This window comes from Callorhinchus milii, unplaced genomic scaffold (genome assembly GCF_018977255.1).
Source record: "Callorhinchus milii isolate IMCB2004 unplaced genomic scaffold, IMCB_Cmil_1.0 Scaffold20, whole genome shotgun sequence".
NCBI lineage: Eukaryota > Metazoa > Chordata > Chondrichthyes > Chimaeriformes > Callorhinchidae > Callorhinchus > Callorhinchus milii.
In genome coordinates, this window is record NW_024704761.1 from 9701475 (window position 1) to 9727450 (window position 25976).

At 44.0% G+C, this 25976-nt stretch overlaps 1 protein-coding gene across 1 annotated transcript in view; it reads right to left on the reverse strand.

Moving 5' to 3' along the window:
* Positions 1-25408, reverse strand: part of grb2a (growth factor receptor-bound protein 2a) — a 71557-nt gene extending 46149 nt beyond the window's left edge. Inside the window, exon 1 of the mRNA XM_042342349.1 lies at positions 25074-25408. Within this exon, the coding sequence (XP_042198283.1) occupies positions 25074-25151 (78 nt within the window). The 5' untranslated portion in view covers positions 25152-25408. The remainder of the gene's footprint in view (positions 1-25073) is intronic.
* Positions 25409-25976: the final 568 nt, after the last annotated feature.

Genomic DNA, 25976 nt, shown 5'->3' on the forward strand with positions numbered 1-25976 from the left:
CATCACCATTCCATTTCCGAGGTTCCCTTGAATGCTACCAATCTCGTGTTAATCTTGCAGTCCCATAGCTTAAAGCATTGACCCTCATCACATTAAAACAAACGCTGAGAGATCCAATTCCATTTACTGCTCAAACCACAAGGTTTTGCTATTCATTATCACCCACCAGATTTCATTACCTGACCGATTTTCAGTCTGATGCAGTACCTTTCTTTGATCAGCTTGGTGTCTGTAAACCCATCACCACGCTTAACCCAAACTGCTATGTTTCATATTTGTCTGGAATGGAGAGTTTATTCTTTCCCCAGAGGGCGAAGCCCATTTCATTTAATCCCAATCAAAGGTTGGGAATTCCAGTGTGTGTTCTGAGGTACTGCACTATTGCTGAGTGATGTTTCAAGCGAGACACCTCGGTTCGATTCCTGGCAGGGTGAAACCTTGGGCAAGTTTCCTTACTCCACATGCCTAATAATAATCCCTTTAAAAAACAAAACAATAATAAATTAGTCATTTTCAATCCACGACGGTTTGTGGGACTCTGCTGTGCGCAATTGGCTGCCGCGTTTCGCCCACAAATATACAGTCAATTCACTTTACAGCATATTCTGTGAAGTGCTTTGAGACATCTAGAAGATGTGAAATACGCTATATCAAATACAAGGATTATTATTCCCACCAGTTGGAAATGCAGAACTTACAATACAAGATTACGTTTGTATAGCGCCTTTCAGGTCAGGAGGACGTCCAAGGCTCTACAGTAGAACTTCAGTAGAAATTGCTCATCTCTCGACACACAATGTGGGCTCTACAGTAGAACTTCAGTAGAAATTGCTCATCTCTCGACACACAATGTAGGCACCACGCCCTAGATATATGAAAGTGTGTTCGCATCACACACATTTCGCTATCACTAGACTTCAGGTAATCAGTGCTCCAAGTCTTACCCTATGTGTAGGATGCTATATGAATGTAAATTGTTGTTATAATAAATAACTTTCAGTAACTGTTTCCCAAGTACTAAAGCTTTCTCATCAGATAGCTTCACATGTTTACTGGCTTGATGGGCCGAATGGCCTCCATCTGTTCTCCTATTTTTAATGGAAGAATCCACAGAAATGAACTTGACACAGGCAGACATTTCCTCTTTATCTACACTTAGCTTGGAGAACTCCTGTGGGAAGACTCCATTAATATATTTTCTCTCTCAGTCTCTGCCTCTCTCACTCTCTTTCTGTGTCTTGTGTGTGTGTGTGTGTGTGTCTATCACTATCTCAAGTCTCCCTCTCTGTCCTACATGGGAGGACTCTAGCTCCCATGACAACCAGAAAAAAGTGCAATACATTTGTTGCAGAATACAGATGTATCTCTCTGAATGGTGTGTGCTTTCCTCTGTCGCTATGTAGTTGCAGGATATGAGACATAATTCATATTTTGGGGCTTAATTAAAGCATTTTTTAATATAGCTCATCAACGATAGGAGACGCCCCCCCAAAAAACGGATATGGGCATGACACTGCCAGATGCAAGACCTTTCCAATTAGGTATAGAGCATGTCTTTATATGTCTATCAGTTATTGTGCGATTGTCAGATACACTGACACACAGACAGACACTTTGTCTTTATTAGTATAGAAGATTGAAAGCACAATCAAAATCAGTGACAAAACTAATAAGAAAGCAGCACTTGGACACACATCAGATGGGTAAAGCTCAGCTCAGTGACAATTAATTTGGTCATCCAGGACTTGCTTTATATTCTCAAAAGCTGAGCAGTGATTACTGTGCAAAATCTCATGTTGAAAAGTGCTTGCTTATGGATATTAGTGACAGCTCAACCTGACCGGATCAGTGTAAGTTTGATGCTGAAAGACAAAAATAAAGCTGATAAACTTAACTCCGATATTTTCAATTGATGTTCTTAGCCAGAATTAGTTGTGGTCTAACGTTTTGGTCGGTGCTACACGTAAAACCTTTGCCAAAGTGCGCTAAAAGAGCCTCGTCGACCAGAGTTTCAGTTTGTTGGTGGCTAAACAGTGAGTTTGGCTGGGTGGTAACAGATTCTAATTATGCTTACGGAATCAGCTGAAACACGTACTCCCAGTCAAAAACGAGTACAAGTTTTTTTTAAAAAAAGCTGCTAAATTGTCGACCCTATCTGCATTACACATCATAAACCACCAGCCAGTATAAATATTGACCTTTGCAACAAAAGCACTTCCTTTAGGATCAGTGCCTAAAATGTGTAAGCCTCAGAAACTGGCGTGAGGAGACCTCGGCCTTCAAGCAACTGTGCACCTCTTTCTTCACATTGTGTATTTGTGGCTGAGTAGGGCACCTGGGATCTGGGCAGAGCTCAGTCTACGCTTGGTCAGGGGTTAGGATCAGCTACCCCTAGTGTACATGTTTAAAGCAATAACCTAACTAAAAAGATCTGAGAATTATTTTTAAACCACGCAGTTGTTTAAGGCGACTAAGCAGCCAGTAATTACAAGGTAATTGAGCTCAATCCTTTGGAGAGAAATTTTAAGCATGTATTCTTTTTTTATCGTGGCCCAAACAAAGCAATTTTCTAATTTCTTTTAAAGTTTTTTTTTAAAAAGTCTTGGAAACCACTTAACTATTCGAGCTGTTCTTTTTGTTGATTTCAAGGCCCTCATTCAAAACCTTCCACACCTGTCGCAACTACTTCAAGCCATTACATTAAATGTTGCTGTACAAGTACTAGATCATGTTTACAGCATACCAACAAATACCCACCACAACACAAAGTGGTTAAAAAAAAAAGTACTACAAATCCAGTTTACTTCCATCCAGTTGTTAGTGGAGTTCAACAACTTGGCAATCTATCGAACAGGAAGGAAGCCAGTCTCTGGGTCATCCAACAGCAGCACAATGTGAATTCAGGTTTGACCACTGAAAATGTTTGTAGATTGCTTTCGAGACACGCAACACATTTTAAATCATTCCACTAATAGCACTACAAGACGCAGAGCTCCCTGCCTCACAAGATGTGGCAAACATTAAACGCAAGTTAATTAGCAGAACTCAGCTTTGGGGAACCCGGTATTCAATAGCTTAAAACCTTTCCTGCAATTCACAGCCAGGCTTTTCAGAGTTCAATCGTTAAAAAATCATCACCATGGCAACAATATTTCTCTACTTCCCACACAGCAAGTTTCCAGAATTCAGCCAAACCAATCGTAGAGAGATGAAAATAAATCAATTAGAATACCATTTTCATTTCCAAACAGATAGAGGCCTCAGTAGAGGTCAGCTGCCCATCCTCTGCCAGGAAACAGTGCAGGTATCACAGCCAAAATAAATACAAACAAGTACTGTACATAACCTATCAACTTAAAATCACGCTCACAACCTGATGTGCATAGCATGAGGCAGTGCATTCAGTCATCAGAAGATTTAGTCCTGTAGCTCAGTGGTTAGAGCACTCGCTTTGCAAGTGAGAGACCTGAGTTCAATTCCAGGCAGAGGGCAAAACCTTGGGCAAGTTTCCTTACTCCACACAGAGCCTAATAATAATCCCTCCAAAACCAAAAACAATAATAAATTGGTCATTTTCAATCTACGACTGTTTGTGGGACATTGCTGTGCGCAATTGGCTGCCGCGTTCGCCCACAAATATACAGTCAATTCACTTTACAGTGTGTTCTGTGAAGCGCTTTGGGACGTCCTCCCGACGTGAAAAGCGCTATATCAAATGCAAGGATTATTATTATTATTAATAAGACTTGCCTTCAGTTTACAAAAGTAGTAACACCCTCCTCATATTTATAGAACCGGTTAAGGAGGACTTCCTGCTTTTACACCAAAGGGCGAAGGTATTAACTCGGCTCAGTTTGTAGAACTATTGATCAGCAGGGTTGGTGTGTGAGGATACAAAGCATCATTGCAATTCCGATATTTCAATCATATTAGACTATACAGCATAGAAACAGGCCGTTCGGCCCAACTGGTCTATGTGGAGTTTATGCTCCACATGAGCCAGGTTATATGTCCATAGCTATTTGTGGGACCTGAGCAAAACAGATGCTAATTTCAGCTGTAAAAATCAGTCCCTACACTTGTCATTTACCTATGAAGTGCAAGATATTTTGACTTGACTAAAGAAGGCACTATAAATTGTAAAGTCTTCTTTCAGGTTCCAAAGCAGCAGTGTTTAAAAGGAAACTACATTTGCAAGTTCCCATGAATTTAGTTGATTATCATTGAGCAACAGACTGCTGTCTGTCTGAGGAGAGCCTGCATAGGGCTGCAAGGTTGAAAGCCCTTTGCTTGTGGTCACAGATGGACTGAGCTTTTCGTGGTCGAAAAATAACAGTGGTTGGTTGTGCTGCCCGAGAAACCCAAGCACTGAAAACAAGTTGCAGGGGCACCTCATTCACACCATAGCCCAGCAACACAAGGTTGGAACACGACAAATTAGTATCGGTGGCTTTAGCTCTCCTTCTCCTCCCCAACCCCATACAGTAACCTCTCGTGTGAATGAAGTGCGAACAAAGTAAAAAGCACTTCAGTAAAAATTGAAAGTTCTCAGAAACTGAACGGAAACAAACCAGGCAGCATAACTCATTGCAGCTGTCCCTCCCACTCAGGATGCAGAACAAATAGCAGTGTTTCAGGTTAGTAGGTGTACAGTTTCAATGACAATAAACTTCATGACGTGCATCAGTTACTGCGCAAAGAGCAGCCAGCTGAATGGATGCGTGAAATGAAATTAGACTGCAGGAAAACCAGAGGGAGTGACGGGAAAACTCCATTATACTTCTCTCAGAAGTTAAGTCCAGCAGATTCACTTTAACCAAAAAGTATTTGGTAAAAATAGCTGAATTGAAATTACCAGCTGATTCTCCACTACTGCCTCTGCAACACCAAACCGTTTAAACTTGGAGGACAGGACATTTTCTTTATCAACATTCCAAAATACACATTCACCACATAATGCAACAGGTTAACGAGAAACAACAACAACAACAAGATTCCATTTATTGAGCGTCTTTCACGTCGGGAGGACGTCCCAAGGCGCTGTACAGTTGGGTCAGGACCCGAGCAGGGGGGAAATGGTCAGGGTGAGGGGAGGGAAGGGAGGGAGGGAGCGAGGAGGGGGTAGAGAGTCGAGAGGGGAGCTGAAGGCGAAGGTCAAAGAGAAAGGTCTTGAGACCGGCCTTGAAGGAGGAAAGGGAGGAGGCGGTGAAGGCACTGGGGATAGAGTTCCAGAGCCTCGGGGCTGAGAGGCTGAAGGCCCGGCCACCGATGGTAGGGCGGTTGGGGCGGGGGGTGTGGAGCAGACCGGAGCCAGAGGAACGGAGGGTACGGGCGGGCAGGTAGGGGGATAGTAGGTCGGAGAGGTAGGAGGGAGCAAGTCCCTTCTCTTTTCGAATAATGCCATAGGATCGAACTTCCACGTGAACAGGCAGACAGGACTGAAGGATAGCACCTCCGATAGCACAGAATGCCTCTGTACTTCATCAGAATGTCGGCCTAGACTGTAAACTCAAAGTCCGTTTTTGTCTAGAGACAAGTTTTCTTCTTTTTCAAAACCTTAATAAGATAAAAGTTGAATTATAATTAATTAATATGTAATTTATTTTTCAACCTTGCACAACCTAGCTCTTTTGAGCCCGACCTTCATCAGGCAGTAGTAAGTTTCTAGTGTTTTGATACAAACCACACATCCTTCACACTGCACTTCGACTTAATGCTGAACAGAATGCCAAGAAAATAATGAACCAAAAGATTACATCAGTGCACCAGCGGCTGAGCTCACCAGACACTTGAATTCTGCTCACTGCAGTGCAGACTAGGAGTGGCTGCCAGAAGTGTGCAATCTGCAAACCCTTCCCCTGATACAACAACAACAACTTGGATTTATATAGCGCCCTCCACGCCGGACGGCGTCTCAGAGCGCTTTACAGTTCCGGATCCCAGGACCGAGCCGGGGGGAAGGGGAGGGGGAGGAAGGTGACCAAAGGCGCGGTCGAAAAGAAAGGTCTTCAGCAGAGACCTGAAAATGGAAAGGGAGGGAGCGAGACGAAGGGAGTGAGGAAGGCAGTTCCAGAGTCTCGGGACATAGTGGCTGAAGGCACGGCCGTCGGAGGACTCGGGGGACAAAGAGGAGGCCAGACCCGGAGGAAACAAACCAATTTAAGAGTAACCAGGTCACCATTGGAGTCCTGTAGCTTAGTGGTTACAGCACTCGCCTCGCAAGTGAGAGGATCTGGGTTCGATTCCAGGCAGGGCGAAATGCTGGGCCAGTTTCTTTATTCCACATGCCTGTTTACCTAGCAGTAAGTAGAAACCCGGTTGTAAGTCGTTTGGCCGATTGCTTTTCCGGGGATAATAATTCCTTAAAAATAGTGATAACTTGTTCACGTAATCCACGACTGTTATAGTCAATTCACTTTAAAGTATATTCTGAAGGACTTTGAGACATCTACAAGATGTGATAAGGCGCTATGTCAAATGCAAATATTATTATTATTTCTTGGTGCTTATATATACAAGAGCCAAAACAAGTGAAGTCAACATTCACCACCTTCGAACATACACAAGAGAATATTGAGCAAATAATGGTGACCTGATGCTAACAGACTGAGCTGAACCATGCTAGACACGAGATGTATGCATTCTATTTCTACAATTCCCTGTTCTCGTCTCGCCTCTTCCCACACCATTCCTATTTCACCTCACCTCAGGCACTGACAGCATCACCATCCATGGTTGCACACTCCACCTTGCTAAGCCAGTCTGAAACCTTGGGGTCTTGTTTGACCCCCAACTATCCTTTCTACCCCATATCTGCACCATGACTCGCTCTGCCTTCACCCACTTCTGCAATGCTCCGCCCCTGCCTCACACCTCAGGCCGCCGAAACCCTCATACACGCTTTCATTACATCGATGTACAACTATGCAAACTCACTGCTCGGCCACAAACTCGGACTCGCCAACTCCTTTCTCCAGAGGCTGCAGATCATCCAAAACTCTGCAGCCTGTGTCCTCTCCAGCACTGGGCTCCAAGACCTCCATCCTCACCCAACTCCACTGGCTTCCCATCACACAGCGGATACAGTTCAAGATTCTGGTCCTCACCTTCAAAGCCCTCCACAAAGCTCCCTCTGCGACCTCCTAACCCAGCTCGGGTCCATAACTCTGTCTGTCCAGCGCCTTGGGACGTTCTCCCAACGTGAAAGGCGGTTTGCATATGTAATTTTGATGTTGTTTCAATTAAAGAATGATGACCAGTTTAGAAATGCTTATTTCACTCAACTCCAGTTGTTTGAAAATGAGCATCGACCAAGAAGAACAATACAACACAGTTTCAGGGGAAGGGAGGAGATAGAGGTAGCAACAATGGGAATACAAATTGAAGATTTCAAGGCAGAAGAGAAAGAAAGCTACAGTGAAAGCTTTACAAAAAAAGACCACTTTGAAACTACCACAAGTAACAATGTTCACACACTAACGCCCTTTGCAGATCTGACTGAGCCTCTGTTTCCAAGTTACTCATTGACATTGAAGAGCAAATCATGCATATTTTATGCAGATGATGTGCAAAGCAGACATGCTATCGCAAAATAACATACGCAAATCAGTACATTACAGAAGAAGGAAGTGTAACAGACTCACCTTCTGCTATCTCAAAGGAAGAGAGTTCTTGCATGGACATATAAGGGTTCAGATTCAACTTAAACCAGTTGAATGCATTAGTACAAGAGAAATTCTCTCAAATCCTTTCCCATAAGACTAATTAGTTCACAGCATCTTCACACAACCGAAATTGAAGGGTTTATTCGGATCAGCACACTGGAGTGAATGTTTGCAACTATTGTACATGTTTTCCAGGGTCTTAGTGTTTGCAACAAAGAAGTTAGTAAGTTCGAACAAAAACTACTTGAATATTCTTCTACAGGCTCACCTTAACAGGATTTAAAAGATCATCATCTTCCCCTGAATTGTGATAACAAGGTGTAAAAACATCTAGCATTTTGAGCAGAAATGGTTTAATGCACACCCACTTATACAACCTAGATTAATAAGAGCTTGAGGATTTTAATTTAACAACAACTTGCATTTATAAAGCACTCTTCATGTGGGGTAACGTCCCGGAGCGCTTAAATAAAATTAGCTTTTAGTGAGGTCCTATGAAAACCACACAGGACTTCACCTGCTGTACAAAGACAATGCTGGTTAGAAACTGGATCCAAAATAATCAGCCCTTTAATAATGAGATGTTGGCCATCTGCTTGTAACAGTGGGACAGTGAAAAGATTGCTACATGGCTGAATGTAGGTATCACTGGAGACTGATAAATGTGGGATCTGGAAAGAGGCCTTGAATGGGCAAAGCTGTGATGGTGCACAGGAAAGTGTCCATAGGTAGCTTGCTAGGGATGACAAACCATAAAATCAAAGTAACTGGACTTGAGGTGAATGATAAAGGCATTTGGACAGTTGGCCATCTGTCCTCAGCCATCCAACATCTTGTAGCTGATGTTGGTCACATAGCCGTGGGTCAAATAGCCATCAGTAACTAAACATTCACGGCAGGCAACACTTTAACAGAGCCAACAATCGACACTTCACATACTAAGATGTGAAACTGTTATAAAGATACTGCACAGAAAACCAGAAACCCAATCCACCCCCAAACATTGTTCCTCCAGCACATTGCTGGAAACAAATGCATCAAGTAATCAAGATCACAACACATCAAAAGATAGTATTTCCAGATAGTTTCACATTTACATCAAACTCAGAAGGAGTCTGGTTCAACGTCTAAGCACCCACCCCAACACCTCAATCCCAGAGGATCCGTTACAGGTGTGGCCACTTTTCATACAGAAGCATGTATTCTGGGACAGAGAACTCGAACAACACCGGGGAGGGCTGCCCATTTAACAGAACTAGGATACGTGTTACTACTTTGCCATACTAGTTGTTAGGCCATGCTAATGCATATGTGTCACAGCAAATCAAAATCTATGAATGAAACCTATCGTGCCCCCAACATAAACTCAACAACAATTAAATAAGTGAAATTTCTAGGGAAGGGTTATGTGATTTACCCTATTTGTCAGATAAACCGACAACAAACTTCCTCTTTAGCAATGACAATCAAGATATTATACCTAGAAAGGAGGAACAGGAAAGCAGCTTAAACTACTTGGGACGTGCCATTGTGTTGTCAGCCATCTGGCCCGGAATCCCAGCTGCGTAGTGTCAAGTAGACATCCTCATTTTTATTCACTTTTTAGGTGCCTTTGATGTCAGAGAAGAGTAAGCATTCTCTTTGATTCTGAGGGTGCAATTACCTTGTCTGGTGTACTAAAGAGGAATTTGGCTTCTGGCCATTCAGACACTTGTTGGGTTGAATGGACTTCCACTTCCTATGCATAGCAAAATGTTCTGAAAATAGCTCACAATCAGATGGCATCCCTTGTTGGTTATAGCCTTCCTTGTTTAGAGTGGTTAGCCATTTGATAATCCTTGATCTGCTTTTTGCCATTCCACTGGAGTCTTATCTTTGGGTAGGAAAATTATTGGAATCTGAACCCATAATCTAGGCTGAGGTTGATGCACTGATCGGTCTTCTAAAAAAATTAGGAGTGGAATTAACAGTGTTCGACAACAATGCTTCAAAACCCTGCAGCAAATTTGATGAACATTTTTACTCTAAGAAATGTCTATTTTCTCAATGGTAACATTCTGTGTTAATCGTCCAATTCTTAACTTTTGCAGGCACAATAATCATAATGCATTAATAAGGAAACATGCTGCCTCCACTCCCCAACCCAACAAGTTCTAAATTTATCTCTTTCTGCTGCCTGGTAAAAGATAAATCTCTTTCAAAGGATTTCACTTTGTCAGGTGGATTTTATTATGGAGTCTGCAAATTGACAGAATGATTATTTACCGTTGGTCATCTCCAGATAATGAAGTCAGTCCCTGAACAACAAGAAGCATTAAAGTTCAGTTTGTGTCTCACCAAGGGAGAGAACCTACACACATCCCTCTCTGAACACGCATTGCTGCACCAAAGCATCACAATGCAGCACGCCATCATCTCTCTCTCTCCCCATCTCACAATACAAATGTGCACCCACACACACTTGCTCTCATCTAGATCAAGGGATGATATTCAATAAATAGAAACAACGTGTAAAATTGCACTGACTCACTGGGATACTCATGGGTGGATGAATTAGACTGCCTGGGTCTCACACTATGCAAGAAAGTTTGTCCAAGCAGATGTTCCTCAGATTACAGTTTTGAGCCTTTAGGTCAGTAGGGCTTTGGCTTGCAGAGTTTACAGCTGCTGATTGGGAATCCCTGCTCTCAGCAGCTTATCTCCCCCTGAACCTCCCCAAGGAAACAGGCTAGCTTGTGTCATCATCAGTGCCCGGGAATACTCTGACTATCATAGAGGACTGATTCAATTCTGACATTCCATTCCATTGCCAAGCACATCATCTTGTAGCCAGCTCAGCTTCAAGGAAAACCCACTTACCTCCCCCAAAGGAGGATAGTAAGCTGAAGAAATACAATCCATATTTATATAACGCCCTTCACATTGGGAGGGCATCTCAAAGCGCTTGCCAGGGAAGAGATGATGGATCACCCAGCATTATTAGCAATTTCCAGTAAATATTTTCAATCTATATAGATTCCAATTACTGTAAATGTTTCTGGTCCTACAGATGCACAGCAAGTTCTATGCACTACTGATCATGCATAGCTTTCTATAGATAAGTGGGCGTAGGAGATTTAAAGTTAAAATCACAAATGTTTATTTCTGTACTTGCTTAGCTGAACAGTTTCTGAGTTCGTTTTCTGAGAAATATACACAAGTACTCATTTCCAATCATATTTGTAAGAACTAAAGGGTTATAGCACAGCTTGCAACTTCTCTCTCAGTATACTGGTTGCTGAAATGTCCATCTGCTCCGATGTTACAAGGCATTAATTTGAACACTTTCCCATGGCAGTAGCCAATTAGAATGTTCTGATAGTTCTCAATCAATAAAATAAAAAAATTCTTGCATTTGATTAAAACGTGCCTTATAATGTCTTTGAGATGTGATAATTTTACCTACTAGTCTTCCTACCATTTCCCTTCTCTTTCCAGAATCACCACCTACTTACTTCTTGAACCCATTCGTATGATCTATTTAATGACCTTCTCTGGCAGGTCTTTTACTTGTGCAAATAAGTTTTACCTAACTTCCCTTCTTTCTTCCAACTTAACTTTACCTCTTGGTTTGAAACTTCTACAACAATGTACTTTTTCCTGGACGAACCACATCAATCCCTTAACGATCTTAAAAAAAACTTTTAAGAATTTTTCGATGAGATAACGGAGAGGGTGGATAAAGGTAGTACAGTTGATGTAGTTTATATGGACTTTCAAAAGGCATTTGACAAAGTGCCACATGAAAGACTTGTAAGAAAGATAGAAGCCCATGGTATAAAAGGGATAGTGGCAGCGGATCCAGAACTCACTGGGAGACAGAGAGCAGAGAGTTGTGAACGGCTGCTTTTCTGACTGGAGGGAAGTGTACAGTGGCGTCCCCCAGGGATCGGTATTAGGACCACTGCACTTCTTAATATACATAAATGATCTGGACTTGGATATAGTAAGTACCATTTCCAAGTTTTCGGACAACACAAAATTACTTAGGGGAGTAAACAGTGAGAAGGATAGTAGCCAACTGCAGGAAGACATAGACAGAATGGTAAAATGGGCGACACATGGCAGATGAGTTTCAATGTGGAGAAATGCGAGGTAATGCATTTTGGTACAAAGAATGAGGGGAGGCAATATAGGCGGTAATACAATCTTAAGGGGGTGAAAGAACAGAGAGATCTGGGGGGGCAGGTAAGTGAATCCTTGAAGGTGACAGGACAGGTAGATAACGCTGTAAAAAGGGCATATGGGATACCGGGCTTTATAAATAGGGGCATAGAGTACAAGAGTCAGGAGGTTATGATTAACCGATATAAAACACTGGTTAGGCCTCAGTTAGAATACTGCGCCCAGTTCTGGGCACCACACTATAGGAAGGATGTTAAGGCACTGGAAAGGGTACAGAGGAGATTTACGAGGATGGTACCAGGAACGAGGGACCCTGATGATGAGGAAAGGCTGGAGAGGTGAGGATTATTCTCATTGGAGCAGAGAAGGTTACAAGGAGACCTAATAGAGCTCTTCAAAATCATGAGGGGATTTTATAGGTTAGAAAGGGAAAAACTGTTTCCACTTGTGGGTGTGTCGGTGACTCAAGGTCACAGATTCAAAATATTCTCTAAACAAAAGCAGAGGGGAGATGAGAAGAAATGTTTTTACGCAGTGAGTTGTTCGAATCTGGAACGCATTGCTTGAAAGGGTCGAGGCCGATTCGATAACTACTTTTAAAAATGCAGTGGACGGGTATTTGAGGAGGACGGGTTTGCAGGGTTATAGGGAAAGGGCTGGGGAGTGGGAATGACATTACATTGCTCTTTTCAAAGAGCCGGCACAGACTCAATGGGCCGAATGGCCTCTTTTTGTGCTGTTCGATTCTATGATTCTAGGCAACTCAAGTTTCCTTTCCAAAGAGAATCCAATTTCCTTTTTTTCCTCTCATTACTTAGATTACCAAGCCTGTACCCATTATCTTAATTGCTCACCTCTGTACTCTTTCAATGGCAAAACTGCTTTACTTTGTCTAAGATTAGTTAACCAAAATTGTACACAATACTCCAGTTGGGATCTTAAGCACCTCAAAGCAAGTGTACCCTACCTATCCACTAAACTGACCTTATCGGACTCTATTCCTACTGTACGAGACTAAACTAGTCATTTTATTAATTTATGAACAATAACTTTTGAACATATGTCTTTTTGTTACTCATTATCAAGGTAATTTCACACTCAACTACAATGAATTTATCAGCATAAAAGATCTAAATCCTTCTGAATCTGACTGCTTCCTTCAGAATTTGTCTGGTCTCCTACTTTGATAATGCATTGCCAAAAAATATTGGAGAACTTGCCTTGGTTGTCCAACTTCATTTAGAATAATATTAAAAATAGCAAAGGCCCCAAGAGGAATTCACTCATAACATCTTTCCAGCCTTAAAGTCACTTCTTTGGCCTGACATTTTTCTGGTCCCAGATGCTTAGGAGAAAGATAGTGTATTAAGCACCGAGGAGTACAACACAACTCGGTACACAATTAGCCTTACTGATAACTGCTTCACATTTATCTGCACTAAATTCCATTTGCAATTCTTTAATTTATTTGCTTAATTAATAGCATTCCTTGGGATCTGTTTCATACTGATAACCAGACCACATAGTGTCATCAAGATATCTTGTGTAATGTTATAACCAGTTCCCTCCACTGCATCATTGATGGGAGTACAGGATGTGAACAGCAGGAGATCCAGAATAACCTCCCCAAGAATGCCAAGAATCACTTCCCCATTCAACTCTGCATTTTTAAAAATTTATTAGCACAACTTTCTGTACCTAGCCGTTTTTAATCTGATCGGGGCTGCTTAACAATAACTGAAATGCGTATAGCTCACTGGATGCAACCAACAACAACGCCTTGGATTTATACAACACCTTTCACCTTGGGAGGATGCAGTACTATAAATTATTTACAGTGAGCATGTTGAACCAGATGACATATTTAAAAGTATTTTAGTCTTGATTCTTGATACCTTGCAGCGCGTTCCAAGGCACTAGATTGTCAGGGATTTGGAGGCAAGCAGGGGGTCGGGATCGGGGAGGGTGGAGGAGAGTAGGAATGTGGGATGTAGTTCCAAAGAGTGGGGACAGAAAGGCTGAAGACCTGCCCGGCAATGGTGGAGTGGGCCGGGGCCACAGCCTGCTGAGCAAAGGGAGCAGAACAGGTTCATATTGAGTCAACAGGTCAGAGGTAGAAAGGAACAAGGCTGTGGAGGGCCTTCAAGGCAAAGACGAGGATTTTGAATTCTATCATCTGAGGGATAGGGAGCCAGTGGAGCTGGGCGAGGGTGGGGTGATGGTGTCATGGAGCCTGGTGCGGGAGAGGACACGAGCTGTAGAGTTCTGGATGATCACACATGTCAGCATTAAGCCTGGTGGTGGTTTTCCGCATGTGTCAGATACCCTACTGAGCAAAAACAAAATTGCTTAATATAGATACAACAATGAACAGATAATCTTCAGTTTTGCTTTGTTATCTTTGGGAAACAGAGGGCGGTTAAGCAAGAACTTTCCTCTATGAGGATGGGGGGAAAACGTTAGCCTACACTTCATTACGTTGCACATGAACTAGAATTAACAATAACTTGCTAGTGCCCTTCAAACAGGATAGCGTGTGAGTGCCGATGAGATAAATGGATTTTGATGGGCCAAATGGCCTATTCTCATTCTACATTTCTATAGATTTCATTGCTGAGTCTGACGTCTCAGCACAAAGGAATGGAATGCTTCAGCAGGCAGCACTTGTTTCCTGGAAATAAACAGTCACTATACTTTACAGAAACTTTGTGTGGCTCCTAAGATATTAGAAATTATAGGCACTATGTCAAACATAGGCATTATTATAATATCATGTGGAAGATTATAATAAGAATCATCCTTTCATTTGACACAGAGCCCTATCAAGTCTTCAAGTCTCAAAGCTCTTCCAGCATAGACTGTAAAGTGAATTGACTGTATATTTTGTGGGCAAAACATGACAGCCAATTGCGCACAGCAGTATCCCACAAACAATCGTGGATTAAGTCACCAAATTATTATTTTTTTTAAAAAAAAATAATTAGTACCCACGGAAAACCAATTCACCAATCGACTAACAACCGGGTTCCTATTAACTGCTAGTGTGAAGTAAAGAAACTTGCCCAACTTTCGCACTGCTGGCTGCCGCGTTTCGCCCACAACTATACGGTCAATTCACTTTACAGTTTATTCTGTGAAGCGCTTTGAGACGTCGAGAAGACGTGAAAGTGCTATATTGAATGCAACGATTATTATTAAGCTACTCCACGTATTCTGTGCCACTTATGTTCAATGTCAATTGATGTTCCACTGATTGGTACAGCTGGGGTGGAAAAAAAATGATTCAAATTATGAGGCACAAATCACTTTGTTTTTATTAAAAACTCTCCCACCAATGCATAAATGCAAGGATATGCCACGCTTATCTAATTCAAGAAAGTAATAAGCGCAGGTTGACACAAACAAAACCTACGAAGCCTTATGGAACCTCTACTAGGGAAAAACTGATAAACACTGGGTTCTTTCGGTCTTGCTTTTCCTAAAAGACACCATACATCTCTGATCCTACAGTTTGTTCATTAAAAAAAACTGATTGAAAAAAAACAGAAAAAAACAGAAACAGGCTCAATAAATTCAAATTAATGAAATGAAAGGCAATGAAGAGTACAGATCAGAGGATGTACTCCTGGTACATACAATGCAATCAGCAATCTTGTACATTAAATGTGTGTGCCCACAACTGAACACAGGACCACTCAATGTTTAGATCCCCTAAGGGATTGGGAATATCCACCCCCATCCTGAGAGAGGCTACCCTTTGTGATAGAGGTCACATTCTGAGGAGGATCTGTGTCTCGCACACTCAGCAATAGTCCCAGCAAGACAAAAAGGGGGAAGGAGTGAGCTGACTCACGCCAGAGAAGAGCAGAGATAAAAATAAACCAAGTAGCAATGTATCTAATGCTTAGTTCATTTTCAGCAAATCAAGCTTTAAATGTTAAATATTCTCAAATTAAAATCCGTTACCCTCTAGCACAAAACAATGGCTCCCAGTAAAAACAGCCACATCCAAAATCTGAACCATACAAATTTTGTTCACTAATCAAAATACACAGATTTTATAGACTGTACAACCATTTCACCTAACTAATCTGTCCAGTGTTTATACATCATCGTCGATCAATCTCCCTATTCGGCTTCCATAGCCCTTTATTCCCTTTCACTCCTGCATAAATTGAGTTTCATCTGCAGATTATAATTTCAATATGTATGCAGATGGCAGCTTGGTTCCACAGCCAGCAACATTAAGGCGCTTTGAAGATGTCCTTCAGATGAAAAAGGCACTCTAAAATACATATTAAATTGTATTTAACTATTGTTTCTGCTCTATAAAAACCAGCAGTACCAAATGTTAAGAATGGAACAGGTAGATCATTAGAAATAGGACAATAAACATTTAATATCTGAATACAAGAGAGAGAAGTCAGAGCAGAAATCCCCCAAGAAAGCCAGTTCTGACTACAGTACGTTTGCCTGACGGAAATATCCCATCATCTGTATAATGCAGCTAGTCTGGAAGCTAAACGCTAAAAAACAGATTCAAATGCAAATAGATTTACTGATGGTGTAGGCATTACCACGTTTCCCCACTTGCAAAGTGTTTCCTCTATGTAGCAAGCGGCAGCAGTGCACAATGTGAAAACGTTAATTATGCAACATATTTCAGTGATTAATTTCTAAAGATCATCATAAAGGAAAGGTACTCAATAGTAAGCAACAAACAAATTCCTCCCACCCCAAGTTTCAGGTGCTAAATACTGTGAGGGCCTTGGGACATCCTCACGACATGAAAGGCGCTATACAAATATAATTTTGTTGTCGTTGGCTGAAATTTATGGCTTTCCTATTCCACTTGTCCCTCACTCAGTGCTGGTAGTTGAATTAGCTGTTCAACTATCCACATTATCCATGGCAGAGAACAGGGAAGAAAACACAAGATTTGGGTACAAAAAAAAACTTAAGATATATCACAGACCATTTCTTACTTCTCATATTGCTATACTCAACTACCCCAGCTGAGCTACAACAATTTGCATCACCATTGCACCTTTCACAAAGGAAATGTCTCAAAGTGCTTTACAGATGAGTCAGGCACCAAACAGGGAAGTGTAGGAAGGTGACTGTAGACATGGTTGAAAAGGTGGGTTTCCAGGAGGCTTTTGAAGACAAGATAGAGGTGTAAGGTGGGTGGATTTAGGGATGAGGTTCCAGAAGTAGGGGATGGAGGCTGAAAGCTCAGTTGCTGACGGTGGGGTAGAAGGCGCAAGTAATAAGCAGTAATTTACTGAGCAGAAGGAACGAGTAGGAGGCGAACACTGGAGAAGGTAGAAAGACAGGGAGCATGATGAGGACTGTGATGACAAGCATGTGAAGGATTTGCATGGATAAGGATGCGAGTGGCTGGATTTTGGATGAGCTAGAGCTTGCCGATCGTTGGTAGAACTGATGAGGCCTGCGAGAAGAGTATTGGAGAAGTCTAGTCTGGAGGAAACAAAGGATATTGGGCACAGGATAGGGACAAAAGCAGATGATGTGGTGGAGATGAAGTAAACTGATTTTGGATGCAAGGAAATAATGAGCTGAGACAAATAGAACACCAAGGTTGTGCACTGGATTGACTTTATCCAGTCAATTTCTAAAAGGTAAATACATTTCAGCGCGGGCTGTTCTTGCAACAGCAGTCTCTGTAACAAAGTACAGATCCACACCCAGGCTGAATATACGTTATGTCAAGTGGGTTATTTGTTTATCATCCAATTCCCTCTACCCAAGATCACTCTGCATATTCCCCAACCAAAGAAGGAAGTGTCACATGTCTAATGTGGGTTAAATGAACTTCTGTTTAATTAATTCTACTCCATGAAGAGACCCTTCACTTGTGGAAGCAACAAATATTATTCAAATGGTAATGAATGAACTTGTTTTTCTATGTTAAGCTGAACACCTCGCCCAGCTGTAATAACCAAAGTGGTTCGTGTGTCCATTGCTGGTGTACTCACACGACCATTTTATCACATCGTTAAAAAGATGACGAAGTGAAGATTTCCAGTGTTTTAGACAATAAACACGTCTCTCCATTTAAAATAATTCACAGAAAATGGGCGTCACTTCTCTTCTCAGTATTGAGGGCTCAGTTTTGCAATACAACAGTTCTCAAGTTTTTTTTAAAATTGCCATTTCCTTCTCTATCCAAGCATGATCTCAGTATATTCCCCAAATGGAACCTACTTTGCAGGGTCAGCAATTCACAGACCTGTAACAGTGCTAAAGAAAAGGAACAAATGCAGCTCTGTGTGTTTAACAGGTGGGAAAAAATTACCAAGTAATTGTTCATAGAGCCCAACTGGGTTACTTCATGGTACAGGGCACGGATCAAGAAGAACCATGAAAGAACCTTTGGTATGTATTGAGCAAGATACCTACAACCAGAGCAGGACTTACAACGCAAGGGTTGGTCTTACTATTCCTGCTGAAAAGTTCATATGAATAGAACTGAACAAGACAGGAGTAGATTGACAGCAGTGATCACCCACATGAGAGCCAGTATGCACGTACGTGCGCTCGCTCACACGCTCACTCGCTTTCTCTCTGAGGTTCACGTGGAACATCCATTTGGAATAGAACAAAAGACAACTAGCACTAGTGGAATTGATCCCTGCATGAGTCACCACATTGAGATAAGGAGTGGAGAAAATATTAAAAANTATGAATTTAGAGTACTAGAAGTAAAGCAATATGGTAGCTTATAGCCACAATGCATTAGAAAACCCTCATTCAGATAACAATCTTCCACATTCCTGGACAACAATTCAGAAAAATATTTCTGACCTTCAATATACTCGACAACGTCATTCAAGGGGTCTGAGTGATATCAGAAACAGTCCTTGCATGCTCCTGCTATAACTGGTCAAACTATTTTCGGGAATACCACAAGCAAATTCATACTAAATTTGCTGCATAACTGAGCTGCTCTGGTTTGTTTCAACACTGGTTGTGATGCTGAAAAATAATCGATTGGTTCCATTGTTTGACGTTGGACCTCCCAAACGTAGCAAAAGACACCTAACTATCGTACTAAGGTCACGCTTGTTTTTTTTCACGTATTCAGTGCCCTGTCGACATTTAATTAAATCTTATCTGCTGTCAACTTGGAAAAACTTGCCAACATTAAATCACAATATTATTTAGAAAACTGTTAAAACACTGGGTTGTGCCAAGATCTTCAGCCAATAGGGTTTCTTAAGCTCAATTTCTCCTTTAAAAAAATGAAACTTAATTTATTTTCTAATTAGCCAGATTCAAAGATCATCTATTAAATGCAACAATAGATCAAGTCACTAGAATTAGCAGCTGGCAAGCGAGCTCAATCCTAGCCAATGGAAAAGACGCTAAATGTTTGGGCAAGATATTTGACATGTTCCACTGTTCATTTCACAAATGGTTCCCAAACCAGAGATTAAAAAGAATTTAAATCAAGACTATACAGAGTCGATAGAGAATATTTATGCCGAACTAATAACATAAAAGACTATATTAATATAGCAAAAGGCCCAACAATCCAATAATTTCCATCCCATCTTAGAAAACAAGATGTGTTTTCTATCTTCAGATGGTAGGAATCCTTTCAGTATTTATGAAAGACACAATAACACCACTTTCAACAGCTGTGTCAGTTTCACACCAACTTTTAAATATGACCAGTTTGTTCAAAAACAAGTTTCGAAATCCAACCAGAAACCACTCAAAAAAACTCCCTCAAACTGCAAAATGCTTCTCCTTTCTTACAAGGCACTTAAAAAGCTAAAACACGGAGAACAACAATTAACATTTCTGTTTTCGCACTACACTGCCAATTTGTGTTTCCAACATGACACAGAAACCCCGCTGAATGTACCATTATCATCAGATTAAGAATACAAATAAATTAAACATTAGTGCGTCAGACAGCCTTCTGAGTCATAAGGCTGTGGATTCAATCCCCACGTCAGGACTTGGAATCACTAAAATGACACTGTTATGTAATGTCATAACAATAGAGGGGGTGGGGGGGCTGCATTATTGGATGTGCCATCCTTCGGATGAGACAAGATCCTATCTGCCTGTTCAGGTGGGCGTTAAAGATCCCAAGGCACTATTCGAAAAGAGAATAGAGATTCTCCTGATGTTCTGGCCAACAAATTCCCAAATAAAAGCAATCAGTCAATCCATGGCTGTCTGTGCTGACTGCTGCGTTTTGCCCACAAAATACACAACCAATCCACTTTCCAGTACATCCTGTGAAGTGCTTTGAGAAGTCTCGACAAAGTGATAGGGCGCTATATCAAATACAATTTTATTATTATTCCTATTAGAGAATTTTCAAATTCACCTGATGCAGCTCCCTTTGTTGGATGCATTTACTGTTTGAAGGTTCATTTGTTTTCACTAATAGAGGAAAAGCAGAACAGGAAACGCCAGGACTGAGGTGCCAACTTCTGTGCATGTTCAGACAAACCATCGTTAAAACAAGCCTAAAAGATCCAGTAACGAAACCTGGAGGCTGAAAGCTATGGAGAAACGACGCTGCGTTGCAGAGGTTCCAGCCTTGCCTTACTCAGTCTGGTAAGGCAGAAGAGAAATAACGTACAAGCAAAAGAGAAATAATAAATTGGTCACTCAATCCACAACTGTTTGCGGGACATTGGCTGCTGTGTTTCGCCCACAAAATATACAGTCAATTCACTTTACAGTATATTCTGTGAAGCGCTTTGAGACGGCTTGAAGACATGATAAGACAACAACAACTTGGATTTATATAGCGCCCTCCACACCGGACGGTGTCTCAGGGCGCTTCACAATAATGGATCCTGGGGTCGAGCCAGAGGGAGGTGGAAGAGGGTGACCAAAGGCGCAGTCGAAAAGAAAGGTCTTTAGCTGAGACCTGAAGGTATGGCCGCCTATGATGGAGTGGAATTCAGGGGACAAGGAGGAGGCCACACCCGATGGAGTGAAGGCAACGGGCACTGTTGCGAGGAGAGAGGAGGTCAGAGAGGTAGAGTGGTGCAGAGGAGTGCAGGGATTTGAAAACAAGCGTGAGGATCTTGAAATTGATCCTTTAAACTGATAAATAAATTGATCCTCTTTGGGACTAGGGTAATCGGGGAGTTTGTACAGGTAAGAATGCAGGCGGCAGAATTCTGGATCACCTGGATTTTATGAATGGTAATGGAGGGGAGACCGGCGAGGAGGGCATTTGAATAGTCCAGCCGAGAGTTGCCAAAGGCATGGACCAGGGTTTTGGCAGCTTTTGGGGTGAGATATTGACGGAGATGAGCGATGCGTCGGAGGTGGAAGAAAGCGGTGCTGTTGAGGGATTGGATATGGGGGAGGAAGGATACTTGGGGGTCGAACCTGACGCTTCGGTTGTGTATGGGTTCGGAGAGTTTTAGGGGCAGGTCAGGTAGGTGGAGGAGGTGAGAACCATGCGATTGAAGATGTCGACGAGAGCCAAAGAGTATGGTTTCCGTCTTGTCAACATTTAGCTGAAGGAAATTCACGCTCATCCAGCTCCTGATGTCTGACAGGCAGGCTGACAGAACATCAGGGGACTGGGGGTCGCAAAGAGTGGTAGAAAAATAAAAATAGAGTCCGCATACATGTGGAAGTGTACCCCATGTCTGCGGATGACATCCCCAAGAGGGAGCATATAGATTAGGAAGAGGAGGGGCCAAGGATGGATCCTTGGGGTACCCGCAGGTAACCGGGTGAGAGCGGGAGGAAAAGCCATTTGTGGAAATGTACTGCTGGCGGTTTGTGAGGTAGGACTTGAACCAGGCGAGTGCGGTCCCACTGAGGTGGATGACGGAGTAAAAGAGGTGGAGGAGGACGGCGTGATCAACTGTGTCGAAAGGCACTATATCAGAAGCAAGGATAGATTATGTTACAGCTGTCCATCACTAATCCCATTCATGTCATACAATGTAGGCCCTGTGGCACCAGAGTGCTGCAACAAAAACGGTAACAAGTTGAGCTCCTGAGTTCAGGCCTGTCACCAACAAAAGTGAACACCACACACAGGATGTGTGAAGAGTCACCGTATACAGCTCTCAACAAGCAGATGATGAGCATGTCTGTCCAGATCCTGCGTATGAATCAGCTAACCAGCTCTCAGACAAGGAGAGCAGGAAATCTGGGAGCTCTAAAGGAAGTACAGTAAGACGAGAGGAGAACAGGGCTAATTATCACTAGAAATAATCCTTGTATTTGCTTGTGGTAGCCAGTGTCCCACAAACAGCCATGAAGTGAATAACCAAATTTTGGGGGACTGTTGGCCAAGACCTGTCTGTTTTCAAATAGTGTTGTTGAATCTTTAATCTAAACAGGCAAAAGGTTTTTTGGTTTAACATCTCATCCGAAGGATGGCACCTTCAACAATACAATACACCCCCAGCACTGTATTGGAGTGTCATCTATGTGACATAGGGCTTGAATTCTGACAGATGAACTAACGTTTTGGTGTCAGCCTGACACATGAGCTGCCTGCAAAAGTGTAGAACTTAAATATTAACTTCAAAGAAATTCTTCACTTTCAATTCAATATGAACTGAGATTACCTCGAACTTTGATTACGTCTGGATAATAAACTCTAAACTAAGATATAACCAGCCATACAGACAAGACAAGCATTTGCAGCAACATTTTTATTCTTTCTCCACCCCCTTTCCTCTTTTGAGGACCACTTCCACATGACTGCAGAGGGCACCCAACTCCATCTTTCTGCCACCACTCATGATTCCATGACCATTGCCACTTCAGCAGACGAACTAACAAACATAGACTTCTGCAGGAATCTCAAATCTCCTTGAATTGACTGTTGACAAACTGAAGCCATTCTGCTCAACAACCTAACTGCACTTTGTGACCTCCACACTATTTCTCCAAAGTTTTCCTTCCCAGCTCAAAACTCAACAAGCTTCAGATCATCCAGACCTCCAAAGCTGAAGGTACAGCCCATAGGTAGGTTTTAGTAGGACCTTGAAAGCATAGAGGGAGGGCACGGGGTACACCAGGTTCCACAAGCCCATCATTTGAACAATGGCATAGCAATAGCCATCTTCCGATTCCTTGGAATGCTCTGAAAATTTTCAGTCAGAGCGCCCATTATTTGGTCTTCAACCTCCCTCAGCACTCTGGGATGAAACATATTTGGCTCTGGTGGCTTGTTCGCTTACCTTCCATCAATCTTTTGTTTATTGTTTCCTTACTGATAGATATCTAATAGCTATTGATCACCATAAAGGTTCCAGACAACAACTATCCATCTAACAAGAGACATCAACCTCCCGTTTGTCAGCTACTAACTAAAAAAATATTCTTGGGGACAGGGGGAGGGGAAGTGGTGCCTCTGGCTCCATAGTGATGAAGTGGAGCCATGTCAACTCTGTGGTGGACTGAGGTGGAGCAGTATGTGCACAGTGTTCTGCCCTCCTGAAGGCGTTTTCCTTCAACATGTGATCTTTGACAGTGAGTGAAGATACTGACATTTGACTGTGGAGGGTTTCACAGCTGAACCCTATGCTCCTCTCACCTGGCAACCACAGCACATTTGCACATCTGTTGGGAGCAGAAACAGGTTTGATAGCGATGCCAACGCTATATCGAATAGAACGCATGGCTACTTGGACAAGGTATCAGGGGGAAGAAATGGAAAATGTCCAGGTCTATTCACTACACTAATAAATTAGTGCAGCGATCCCTGTTCATCCCCATGAATGTAACTGCGCTATGAACAATCTGTGCAGCAAAAAATATTTTTTTTTGCTTTCACACAAATGCCAGAGGAAACGGAAAAAAAAGTCTGTCATAATGCTTCCCCACAAAAATACAGTGACTTCACAATAAATCATGTGAAGCACTTTTGAGACATCCTCCCAACCCGAAAGGTGGTATATCAATCATAAGGATTCTGATGTAAAATGCTGCTGATGGACGGGTATTTTTCCTCCCAGTGTAAGCTTTCAGAAACGCCGGAAGGCACAGGGATGTTTATCAGCTGTATCATGAGGATGGCCATCAAACAAACAAATGGCATAACTCCATATGCGTGTGGTTTTTTTTGGGGGGGTTTGACATAACACCACCACCGCCAACGTCAATCGGCAATTGTTTTTCAGGTGGGGGGGTGGGTGGTTGGAGAAAAGGCGACGTGGGTGAAGAAAGACATCATCAGGAGAGAAACCCGTGAAGTGACATACGTACGTAAATACTAAAATCAACTGCATTTCACACTTCCGAAACAGATCAACATATTCTGGAAATCTGCAGCCGCCTCTTAAAGCTTTCCCAAGGAGAACATGGGGCTGGGGGGGGGGGGGGGGGGGGGGTGAGTGGGGGGGGGATGAGGGCTGGGGGGGGGGAGGGCTAGGGGTGGGGGGGATAAGGGGTGGGGGGTAGAGGGGCTGGTGGGTGGCGGGGGGGCTGGGGGTGGGGGGCTGGGGGTGGGGGGGCTGGTGGGTGGGGGTGGGGTGGGGGGGTAGGTGGGTGGCGGGGGGGCTGAGGGCTGGGGGTGATAGGGGGTGGGGGGGGCTGGGGTGGGGGACTGGGTGGGGGGGGGGGGGGCTGGGAGTGGGGGACTGGGTGGGGGGCTGGGGGTGGGGGGGCTGGGGTGGGGGGTAAAAGAGGATAAAGCTGTGGCTAACACCCCATTTTCCCCTCTGGTTTGGAAGTTCCCAGTATTTCTGACAGAGACCGGACAACGGACAAAAACCCCCACCTCACCCCCCGCCCCCACCCCATCTCTCTTCCTCCTGCCGCTTCCCCCCTCCAGCACAGACACACGGGGGGTTGGGGTGTGTGGGGAGGGGGGGGTTAGGGAGAGAGGGGAGAGAGAGGGAGAGGGAGCCCAGCGGGAGGGAGCAGCTGGGGATTTCAGACCCCCCCTCCGCCCCCCCGCCGGCGGCGCGCACGGCGAGTGACACAGGGAAGCGGGGACAGCGGCGGCGGAGCGCAAGGTGAGAGGAGCGGAGTGGGGGCGCCGCCTCCAACCCCCTCACCCGGTGACTGTCACACCGGCGGCCTCGGCGGCCCCCCTCACCCCCCCACCCCTCACACACCCCCCACCCCACACAGTCGGGAGCAGAGAGAGCCAGGCAAGAGGGGGGGGGGCAGTGACAGTGACAGACTCCAGGCCGCCCTGCCCTGCCCTCTCTCTCTCTCTCTCCTTCCGGCTCCTGACCGCAGGCTCCTGGCGGGGCCCCGGGGCCTCACCTTCAGCACATCCCCCCGCTTGAAGCTCAGCTCGTCCTCGGCGGTGGCTTTGAAGTCGTACTTGGCGATGGCCTCCATTAGTGCGGCGGTCGCTCGCTCTCTCTCTCTCTCTCTCTCCCGGTCTGTCTCTGGCTGTCCCGCCCTCTCCCTCTCTCTCGGGCCGCGGCCTGTGGCTCTGGGACGCGGCGGCCGCTTCCCCCTCTCTCTCTCTCTCGCTCTGTGTGTGTCTCTCACACACACACACACACTCTCTGCCTCTCTCTCGGCTCCGCTCGGCCCGGGATGACTGCGAGGCTGGGGAGGAGCCGCGCCGCACCGCGCCTGCGCCGAGCCCTCCAACCACAGCGCAGCTCGCGCCACCGGAAGCCGAGGGCGGAAGAGGAGGAGCCAGAGGGACAAGATGGCCGCTTCCCCCCTCTCCCCCCCCCCACCGCCATCACCTCTCTCCATATCTATCTCTCCTTCCTCCCCTTCCCCCCTCTCTCTCTCTCTCCCCACTTCTCTACCTCCTTTCTCTCTCTCCCCCTCTCTCTCTCTCTCTCTATCCCCCCCACTTCTCTACCTCCTTTCTCTCTCTCCCCCTCTCTCTCTCTCTCTATCCCCCCCACTTCTCTACCTCCTTTCTCTCTCTCTCTCTCTCTACCGCCTCTCAGGGAGTCCTGTAGCTCAGTGGTTAGAGCGCTCGCCTCGCAAGCGAGAGACCTGAGTTCGAAACCTCGGCCAAGTATTCCGCACTCCGCGCACTCTCCTGACAACCCGCGAAAAGAAAACAGTGATATCATTTGGTCACTTCAAGCCACCGGTGTGTGGGCGGGGACGCTGCTGCGCCCAATCGGCTGCCGCGTTTCGCCCACAAACATACGGTCAATTCACTTTGGGGTCTATTCTGTGAAGTGCTTTGAG